The following is an 11,543-nucleotide window of genomic DNA, read 5'->3' as shown; positions in this document are numbered from 1 at the left end:
TCAAGTAATGAAATAGAAGAAGTCATCAAAAGCCTTCCAGCAAAGAAAAGTCCAGGACCAGATGGGTTCTCAACCGAGTTCTACAAAACTTTTAAAGAAGAGCTCATTCCAATACTTCTCAAAGTATTCCAGAAAATAGAAGAGGAGGGAACTCTCCGAAACTCATTCTATGAAGCCAATATTACCCTGATTCCTAAACCAGACAGAGACACATCAAGGAAAGAAAATTTCAGACCAATATCCTTAATGAACATCGACGCAAAAATTCTAAACAAAATTTTAGCAAATCACATACAAAAACATATTAAAAAGATAGTGCACCATGATTAAGTGGGTTTCATCCCAGGGATGCAAGGTTGGTTCAACATCAGGAAATCAATAAATGTCATTCACCATATCAATAGACTTAAAGTCAAGAATCACATGATTATTTCGATAGATGCAGAACAAGCATTTGATAAAATACAGCACCCCTTCATGCTCAAAACACTAGAAAAAATAGGGATAGTGGGAACATTCCTTAACATTGTAAAGGCCATCTACGCTAAACCCATGGCTAATATCATTCTAAATGGTGAAAAACTGAAAGCATTCCCTCTAAAAACTGGAACAAGGCAGGGATGCCCTCTTTCACCACTTCTATTCAATATCGTCCTTGAAACTCTAGCCAGAGCAATTAGACAGACCAAAGAAATTAAAGGGATACGAATAGGAAAAGAAGAACTCAAACTATCCCTATTTGCTGATGATATGATTGTATACTTAGAGGAACCAGGAAATTCCACCAGAAAACTTTTAGATCTCATAAGTGAATTCAGTAAAGTAGCGGGATATAAGATCAATGCACATAAATCTAAGGCATTTTTATACATAAGCGATGAATCTTCAGAAAGAGAAATTAGGAAAACTACACCATTCACAATAGCTTCGAAAAAAATAAAGTATTTGGGAATCAATCTCACAAAAGAGGTGAAAGACCTCTACAATGAGAACTACAGAACACTAAAGAAAGAAATTATAGAACACCTTAGAAGATGGAAAGATCTCCCATGTTCTTGGATAGGAAGAATGAATATTGTCAAAATGGCCATACTACCAAAAGTGCTATACAGATTCAATGCAATTCCAATGAAAATCCCAATGATGTACCTTACAGAAATAGAGCAAGCAATTATGAAATTCATCTGGAAGAATAAAAAACCCAGAATAGCTAAAGCAATCCTTGGCAGAAATAGTGAAGCAGGGGGTATCGCAATACCAGATCTTCAACGCTACTACAAAGCAATAGTAACAAAAACGGCATGGTATTGGTACCAAAATAGAAAGGTGGATCAATGGTACAGAATAGAGGACACGGACACAAACCCAAATAAATACAATTTTCTCATACTAGACAAAGGGGCCAAAAATATGCAATGGAGAAAAGATAGCCTCTTCAACAAATGCTGCTGGGAGAATTGGAAATCCATATGCAACAGAATGAAACTAAACCCATATCTCTCACCATGCACGAAACTAAACTCAAAATGGATCAAGGACCTCGGAATCAGACCAGAGACCTTGCATCTTATAGAAGAAAAAGTAGGTCCAGAGCTTCAACATGTCGGCTTAGGACCAGACTTCCTCAACAGGACTCCCATAGCACAAGAAATAAAAGCAAGAATCAATAACTGGGATAGATTCAAACTAAAAAGCTTTCTCTCAGCAAAGGAAACTATCAGCAATGCGAAGAAAGAGCCTACAGAGTGGGAGAAAATCTTTGCCAATCATACTTCAGATAGAGCGCTAATCTCCAGAATCTATAAAGAACTCAAAAAACTCTACACCAAGAATGTAAATAATCCAATTGACAAATGGGCTAAAGAAATGAATAGACACTTCACAGAAGAAGATATACAAGCAATCAACAAACATATGGAAAAATGTTCAACATCTCTAGTAATAAGAGAAATGCAAATCAAAACCACCCTAAGATTCCATCTCACCCCAATTAGAATGGCGATTATCAAGAATACAAGCAACAACAGGTGTTGGCGAGGATGTGGGGAGAAAGGTACACTCTTACATTGCTGGTGGGGCTGCAAATTAGTGCAGTCACTCTGGAAAGCAGTGTGGAGATTCCTTAGAAAACTTGGAATGGAACCACCATTTGACCCAGCTATCCCACTCCTTGGCCTATACCCAAAGGACTTAAAATCAGCATATTACAGAGATACAGCCACATCAATGTTCATAGCTGCTCAATTCACAATAGCCAGATTGTGGAACCAACCTAGATGTCCTTCAATTGATGAATGGATAAAGAAAATGTGGTATATATATACAATGGAATATTACTCAGCCATAAAGAATGATAAAATTATGGCATTTGCAGGCAAATGGATGAAACTGGAGAATATCATGCTAAGTGAGATAAGCCAATCTCAAAAAACCAAAGGAAGAATGATATCGCTAATAAGTGGATGATGACACATAATGGGGGGTGGGAAGGGTTAGTGTTGGGGTTGGAGTTGGGTTTAGGGAGGGGGGCAGGAATGGAGGAAGGAAGGACTGTATAGATGGAGGGGAGGGGTGGGAGGGGTGGGGGTAAGGGAAAAAATGGCAGAATGAATCAAACAACATTACCCTATGTAAATTTATGATTACACAAATGGCATGCCTTTACGCCATGTACAGACTAAGAAACAACATGTATCCCATTTGTTTACAATAAAAAAAAAAACCTGAAATTCAATTTAAAAAAAAAATTTTTGTTTATGGTTCTTTGATACTAAATTAAAATTTATATGACATGTGAAGTTTGAAACTTAAAAATGTAAATGATAAAAAGTCAAGATATTTAACTATCATTGATATGTGTATTACTGTCACCAAAACTATACACTTCAGAATCAAATTATTTATGTCTTTAAGTCACATGCTATTTAGTCACATGCCATCTATGATCCATAATTCTTTTATATTTTAACTCAGAGACAAATATGTTAGATTCAGTAAATTTTAATTTTCCAAAAGTTCTCACAAAGAATTATCAGAATCATATTCCTGATTTAAAAAAAAAAACAGTTGGATAATCAATTTTCCCCAAACGAACTCTCTCCTTTTGTTTTGAGGTAGCAATCCATAGTTCTATGACCTTCTGTGTGGCAGTACCCCCTACTCACAACCATTCTCTTTTCATATGAAGAGCATGAACAAAGAAGGGACAAAAAGAGTCCACCTTTCATTGTTTCATTGACTCCTGGTATTTTTGTAGTATGTTAAATGCCTGATTTCGATTTTACAACAAAAAATACCAGTATTTGTTCTGAAGTAACAATTTCTTACATGATCTCTAGGAATAATTCAAAGTTCTGAACAGTGCTTTGGAAAAACATTTTCAGCAATCTGTGCAGGATTTATTCCTATTCCATCACTGGTAATAATTGTATTCATTGCTGCAGGAACTTTAAATTCTCCTGCAAATTTTAATACTGCTGTGAAAGATGTACTCTCAGGAAAACTAAGTCCTTTGTACAGCAGCCTCAGATCCAACATCAGCATTACCTTCGAGGAAACTTTCAACATGGTGGAGCGGGTCTGGTAAGACACCTCTAACCAATTTGGCTGAATAGCCCTCTTTGGTAAATATTAATAACACAATAAAAGTTTGCAGCCCAACTCCTTTTACTCTTTCCTTTTTAAAAGTTTTTATTTTATTTATTTGTTTTTTTGTTGTCATAATATTTTTATTATTTTTTAATTTATCTTTTAATTGAATTTTGATTCATTGTACACAAATGGGGTACAGCATTTCATTTCTATGGTTGTACACGATATAGATTCATACTACTTATGTAATCATACATGTACATAGGGTAATGATGTCTGTCTCATTCCATCATTTTTTATACCCTCTCCCTCTCATTTCCTTCTACATAATCTAAAGAGTCCCCATTATTCTCTCCCTCCCCACCCTCATTATATATCATTCTCCACTTATCAGGGAAAACATTTGACCTTTGGTTTTTTGGGATTGGCTTATTTCACTTACCATGATGTTCTCCAATTACATCCATTTATTTGCAAATACCATAATATTATTCTTCTTTATGGCTGAATAATATTCCATTATGTATATATACCACAGTTTCTTTATCCATTCATATGTTGATGGTGGAACCAATCTAGCTATTGTGAACTGAGCTTCTATAAACATTGATGTGACTGTGTTACTGTAGTTTGCTGATTTTAAGTCCTTTGGGTATAAACTGAGGAGTGGGATAACTGGGTCAAAAGGTGGGTCCATTCCAATTTCTCTGAGGATTCTTCACACTGCTTTCCAGAGTGGCTGCACCAATTTGCAACTCCACCAGCAATGTAAAGTGTGCCTTTTTCCCCACATCCATGCCAACATCTATTATTGTTTTTGTTCTTGATAATAGCCATTCTAATTGGAGTAAGATGAAATCTTAGAGTTGTTTTAATTTGCATTTCTCTAATTACTAGAGATGTTGAACTCTTTTTCGTATATTTATTAATTGCCTATATGTCTTCTTCTGTGAAGTGTCTGTCCAGTTCCTTGGCCCATTTATTGATTGGGTTCTTTTTATTTTTGGTGTAAAGTTTTTAAGTTCTTTATAAATGTTGGAGATAAGTGCTCTATCTGAAGTGCACGTGGAAAAGATTTTCTCCCACTCTGTAGGCTCTCTCTTCACATTCTTGATTGTATCCTTTGCTGAGAAAAAGCTGTTTAGTTTGAGTCCATCCCATTTATTGATTCTTGCTTTGATTTCTTGTGCTTTGGGAGTCTTGTTGAGGAAGTCTGATCCTAAGCCAACATGATGAAGATTCGGGCCTACTTTGTCTTCTATTAGGTGCAAGGTCTCTGGTCTAATTCCTATGTCTTTGATCCATTTTGAGTTGAGTTTTGTGCAGGGTAAGAGATAGAGATTTAATTTTATTTTACTGCATATGGATTTTCAGTTGTGCAGCAGGCTATATTTTCTCCATTGTATGTTTTTGGCTCCTTTGTCTAGTATGAGGTGAATGTATTTGTGTGGTTTTGTCTCTGTGTCTTCTATTCTGTACCATTGGTCTGCCTGTCTATTTTGGTGCCAATACCATGCTGTTTTTGTTATTATTGCTCTGTAGCATAGTTTAATGTCTGGTATTGTGATACCTCCTGTTTCACTCTTTCTATTCAGTATTGTTTTGGTTATTCAAGGTCTCTTACTCTTCCAGATGAAGTTCATGATTGCTTTCTCTATTCCATGAGGAATGTCATTGGGATTTTAATTGGAATTGCATTGAATCTGTATAGTGCCTTTGGTAGAATGGCCATTTTGACAATGTTAATTCTGCCTATCCAAGAACATGGGAGCTATTTCCATCTTCAAAGGTTTTCTTCAATTTCTTTCTTTAATGTTCTGTAGTTTTCATTGTAGAGGTCTTTCCCCTCTTATTTTTTAAAATATTTTTATTTCTTCTTTTTAGTTATATATGACAATATAATATACTATATGGTATAAGTATAAAAACATGAAATATAATTTGTTCTCATTCAGTCCAGTATTTCCCCTTTCCCTACATTTCTCCCATCCCATTCTCTTCCCTGTTCTTTACAATCTTTCTGCTATTCGCTTATAGTTTTTTTTCTTTTCGCTATTGATATAAAAACACATAGCCCTCCTGGAGTCCTTCCTCAATCTTTCAAAAACTAGAAATGTTTCCACTACTTCCGAAAACATTTTCACTCTCTGTTGTACCTTCTGGTTTAATATTCCACCTAAGGGTTTAATTTCTCACATTTGGAATCTCCTCTACTCTTCCTTTGGTTTCCAGTCAGAGAAAACTGCTGTATTTAAAAAAAAAAAAAAAAGGTAAAATAAACTCACCGTCAAATTTGCCATCTTAACCATTTTAAGTGTACAGTTCAGTAGCGTTAAGTACATTCACATTGCTGTGCAACAGATCTCCAGAACATCTTTCAAAATTGATACTGTACCCATTAAATTCCAACTCAATATCTCAGCTTCTTCTCAAGCCCTGATGGCTACCATTGTACTCCTTGTTTCTATGAATTTGGCTACTCTAGGCACCTCATCTAAGTGAAATCATATAGTTATTCTGCAATTGACTTATTTCACTTGGCATAGTGTCCTCAAAGTTTATCCTTCCTATTTTAGAATTTTTTCCTTTCAAATGTTAAATAATACTCCTTTGCGTGAGTACATTTTGATGCTCTATCTATTGGTTGACAGTTGGATATCTTTCATCTTTTGGCTATTATCTCTTCAAGATCCTGATTCCAATTGTTTGGGATATGTACCTAGAAGTAGGATTACTGGATCATATAATAATTCTACATTTAAGTTGGAGGAATAGTTATGCTATTTTCCATCATGGCTGCACCATTTTACATTTCTACAAAAAGTGTACAAGAGCTTCAGTTCCTCCATATCCTCACCAACATTTTTTATTTTTTTTCATAGTAGACATTGTAGTAGATGAGAGGTGATATCTCATTGTGATTTTGATTGCATTTCCTTAATGATTAGTGATAGTGTGTACTTTTTCATGTTTTTATTGACTTTTGTAAATCTTTCCTCTATTTGTGTGGTGTGCTGGGGTATTGAACCTAGGCCTCATGTATGCCAGGCAAGTGATCTACCACTGAATCACACCCCCAACCCTCTGCATATTTTTTTCTTATTCATCCTTTTATTCTTAGAGAAAATCTTAACTAATATACAGATCTTAATAAATAAATATTTGGGAAATTAAAATTTAATTGTCTCAATTTACTTTGACTTTTGTAATTTTTATTAGAGCATTATAATTATATATAGTATTAGGATTCCTTTTGAAAAAATTATGCATATGCATCAATCCCCATTCCCCCTTTTTCCTCCCCTTTTTCTCCCCCTTTTCTCCATCCTCTACTCTGTTGATCTTCCTTTCAATTCCTATTTATTTATTTTTGATTGGCACTTTCTACATATGTGTAAAGAATCCCCTTTGGTATATTTATATATTATGTATAACATGATTTTGTTTAATTAATTCCATATTTCCTTTCCTTTCCCATCCCTTTTCCCATTCTTTATTATATCCAATTCCTTCCCCCACTATCTTCTTTCCCTACTTTTGTTTTAGCTTCCACATATAAAACATTCAACCCTTGATTTTTTTCCATTTCATTGCCTTCAATTTCTTCCTTTTTTAATTATTTTTTTATTTGTTCTAATTAGTTGTATATGACAGTACAATGCATTTATACATTTGATAAATCATACATAAATGAAGTGTAATTTCTCATTTTTCTGAGTGTACACATTGTAGGATCACATCAGTCATGCAGCCATTTATGTACATGAGGTAATAATGTCTGCTTCACTCTACTATCTTTCAAAACCTCTTCCCCTCCCTTCATTACCCTCTGCCGAATCCAAAGTTCTTCCATTCTTCCCTAGTGCCCCCCACCACCTTATTGTGAATTAGTGTCCCATATCAGAGAAAACATTTGGCCTTTGTTCTTTTGGGTTTGGCTTTCCCTTAGCATGATATTCTCCAACTCCATCCATTTACTGGCAAATGCCATAATTTCATCCTTCTTAACACTGAGTATTATTTCATTATATATATATATATATATATATATATATATACATATGTATATGTATATATATCACATTTTCTTTGTCCATTCATCTGTTGAAGGGCATGTAGATTAGTTTTATAGTTTAACTATTGTGAATTGAACTGCTATAAACATTTATGTGGTTGTGTCACTGTAGTGTGCTGATTTTATATGTTCTTTTTAGTTCTGCATGACAGTAGAATGCATTTTGACATATTATACATACATGGAGTACAACTTTCTGTTCTTCTGGTTGTCCATGATGTAGAGTTATATTGGTCTTATATTCATATATGAACACAGGAAGTAATGTCCAATTTGTTCTACTATCTTTCCTATTTCCATTCTCCCTTCCTTCCCTTCATTGCCCTTTGAGTAATCCAAAGTACTCTATTCTTCACTACCCACCCCTTATTGAATAATTGTCCATTGTGCATATACACCACATTTTCTTTATCAGTTCATCTGTTGAGGAACACCAAACACAATAGTTCAGCTATTGTGAATTGAGCTGCTATAAACATTGACATGGCAGCATTACTATCATATGCTGGTTTTAAGTCCTTTGGGTATACACTGAGGAGTGGGATAGTTGGGTCAAATGGTGGTTCCATTCCCAGTTTGTTGAGGAATCTCCATACTGCTCTCCAGAGAGTGTCAAACCTTGATATTTTTTGAGTCCAGCTTATTTTACTCAGCAAAATGTTATCTAGTTCCATCCATTAACCAGCAAATGCTATTATTTCATTCTTCTTTATGGCTGAGTAAAACTCCATTGTGTATATATACCACATTGTCTTGATCCACGCATCTATTGAAGGACCTCTGGACTGATTTTGTAATTTGACTATTGTGATTTGTGCCTCTATAAACATTGAAGTGACCGAATTGTTATAATACACTAATTTTTGTTATTTTGAATAAATATCAAGGACTGGGATAGCTGGGTCACACAGTGGTTCCATTCCTAGTGTTTTGAAGAATCTCCCTACTACTTTCCAGAGTGGTTGTACTAATTTGCAGACCCACCAACATTGCATGAGTGTACCTTTTCCCCATATCTTCACCAGCATTTATTATTATTTGTGTTCTTGACAATTGCTATACTGACTGGAGTGAGAAGAAATCTTATCATAGTTTTGATTTGTATTCCCTGATTACTAGAGATGTTGAACATTTTTTCATGTATTTTTTGGTCATTTGTGTTTCTTTTTAGAGAAATGTCTTTTTAATTATTTTGCCCACTTATTAATTGGGATTTTTTGGCATTGAGTTTTTTGATATACTTATGTATCTTTATATATTCTTCATATTCATACCCTATCAGAGCAATAGTTGAAAAAGTTTGTTTTCCCCATTCTGTAGATTCTCTCTTCACTCTTAATCATTTCCTTTGCTGTCTGACATTTTAAAAACAAGTTGTTTTCTTTGTTGTTGTTGTTGTTAAGTTGTAAGTGTTCTTTACTCCTTTTACAGGTAGATGATTTGAAAATATTTTTCTCATGTTTCATGCATGCAATTTTAATCTGTTGAGAGTATCCTTTGATGTGCAGAATTTGTTAATTTTGATATGGTCTAACATATCAATTTTTACTGTGTGTGCTTTAATGTCATAAGCAAAATAATTATTATCAAATTTAAAGTCATGAAGATTTTTCTGTGTTATCTAGAATTAGTAACACATGCGATTAGCTCTCTTTAACAGAGAATTTCAGTAAAGAGTTTAGTCTGCACACCACACACTTCTAGCACAGATTTCAAATACATTGCTACACACCATGCCACACACACCAAGTTATGTTAATAAGAATTTCAAAATATACTACCCAACAAAATAGTATTTGTAACACAATGTGGGAAGTCATACTTATTTGCAGAATCAGATGTGGTTGAGCCATGGGACACTGAGGCTTGACTCCCAGGAACTGGCAGCCATGGGGGCTGTTACAGATCAACAGGGAGTAGGAGGGCCCTGTGTGGGAGTGGTTCACTGTCTGGTTATATGATAGTTTCTCTGAGCAAATGGCTCCCCTAACTCCACCACATTCTGTTGCTCACAGAAGAAGCCCCTCCCAGTCTTGGCCCCTTTTACCTGTGTGAATATAAAATAAAGGAGTGGTGGGCTACTTCATCTTGTTAGAGGCCAGATCTGGTATGGCCCATTTTGTCATGCCCCCTCTAATTTGAAAAGAGTATTGGCTTTTGTATTTATTGATTAGATAAGTTTATAGGTGATTGATTGATTGATAGCCAGCATTGTCCTCCAGCAGTTAACCCTCTTCTCATCCACACTGGACATGGTTGAAACCCCAACACCACAAGTTATCTTTGTACATAGGGTAATAATGTCTGATTCATTCTACTGTCCTTTCTACCCCAATGTCCCCTCCTTTCCCTTCGCTTTTGCATATGTGTGTAGATAGGTATTTATCGGAGGGCTATTTTTGTGGATGAGGCCACCATACAGGTCTTAGTGGAGCATTGATGACCTTAAAGACATTTCCCAGGGTCTTTTTTATTGCACATGTACTAATGTTTTTCTTTCCCAAGTCATTTGTTATTATAAAAATCATTTAAGTGTATTTGGTACTTTAGTATTTTGTATTTAGGATTTTAGTATTCAGGATCTAACTTAATTCAGAAATTTAAAAGTTTTACAGACAGTGGATTCAACAAGAAAAAGTTGAATGGTTTCAGGTAATTTGGATTAGCATGAATTTCTACTTTATCTTTCTTCTTCATGAAGCAAAATTAATATTATTTTCCATTTCTCCTGAGAATCTAATGAAGAACATGTTTAAAATGTGAAATGGGTTTCTGTTCAATAAAAACAAAGTTTTATTTGTTTGTTTTTTTAAAAAAAAGCACTTAACTGTAATAGACTGTTTCAATGTATAGCCTTCAAAAAAGTAGTACAAGCACTCTACACCACTAAACATGGTGTTCCCCATTTATATTGCAGTCTTCAGGATGGTGTGCACCTAATCCTGGTAAGCACAGCATTTCAACATTTCCCTAAATAAACAAGTGCCTGCACCACACAATATCCATAAAAGGGAAAAAAATGGCAGCACATGTACTGCACAGTGCTAACTGCAGTGCTTATCCCATATGTACTGTACACAGGTAACATATGCACCTTCCTCTCCTAAACAGTTTCAAGATACAATTAAACGAAGTAGTACATGAACCTCACTCTGCTAGCACAATGTCCTTTACACATATCACTATATACAGGAACACATCACCCTCTTTTGTTAAACACAAAATTTCAACATATATAACTAACTGTGTGGCCCACACAGTATAAACTCAATGTTTCTCATGGGTATCACTAAGTAACATCAGGTTTTATAAAAACAATGTTTTAACATATATCAGATAATAGTACATTTACCATATGCTGCTAACCACTGTTTCAAATATATGATCCCACACATAGTAACATACCTGTCACTTTTAAATATAGTATATCATGTCATATATTTATCAAAGTAGTACACACACATATAAAAACAGTATTTTAAACACATTTTGCCATAGAGTAACACACTGTTAAACACACTGTTTCATCATATATTAGAAAGTTAGGGTCAGAGTGAGACCCAGTTTCCAGGTCCAGATCAGATTGAAGGTCAAGGTTTGGTTCAGGGTAGTAGTAGTGTTCAGGATCAGTTGTGTTGTGAGAATGAGGGTGATGTTCAGAGTCAGCGTGAGGGCAATGTTAATTTTAGGGTCAGAGACAAAGTTAGGGAAAGGATCAGGTTGCAGGTTGTGATCAGGCTCATAATCAGAGTCAGGATGTAGGCATATCGGGGCCAGGACAGGTTTAGGATCATAGTGAGGATAGGTTAGGATGAGTGTTAGGGTCATAAGACATTCAGTATGTGCTTCAGGGTCATTAAGCTCTTCGTGGCTAGAG

General features: G+C 35.1%; 1 protein-coding gene across 1 annotated transcript; it reads right to left on the bottom strand.

Moving 5' to 3' along the window:
• Window positions 1-3,345: 3,345 nt before the first annotated feature.
• LOC124964774 (ubiquitin-fold modifier 1-like) lies at window positions 3,346-3,567 on the bottom strand. The gene has a single exon (XM_047525440.1). The coding sequence runs from the start codon at window positions 3,565-3,567 to the stop codon at window positions 3,346-3,348; it is 222 nt and encodes a 73-aa protein (XP_047381396.1).
• Window positions 3,568-11,543: the final 7,976 nt, after the last annotated feature.

Source organism: Sciurus carolinensis, chromosome 1 (genome assembly GCF_902686445.1).
Source record: "Sciurus carolinensis chromosome 1, mSciCar1.2, whole genome shotgun sequence".
Lineage (NCBI taxonomy): Eukaryota > Metazoa > Chordata > Mammalia > Rodentia > Sciuridae > Sciurus > Sciurus carolinensis.
Note: the sequence above shows the minus strand (reverse complement) of the source record. Positions and strands in the feature narration are given on the sequence as shown.

Excerpts from the sequence above, each read along its gene's own strand:
- LOC124964774 (XM_047525440.1), bottom strand. The coding sequence starts at position 3,567 with ATGTTGAAAGTTTCCTCGAAGGTAATGCTGATGTTGGATCTGAGGCTG.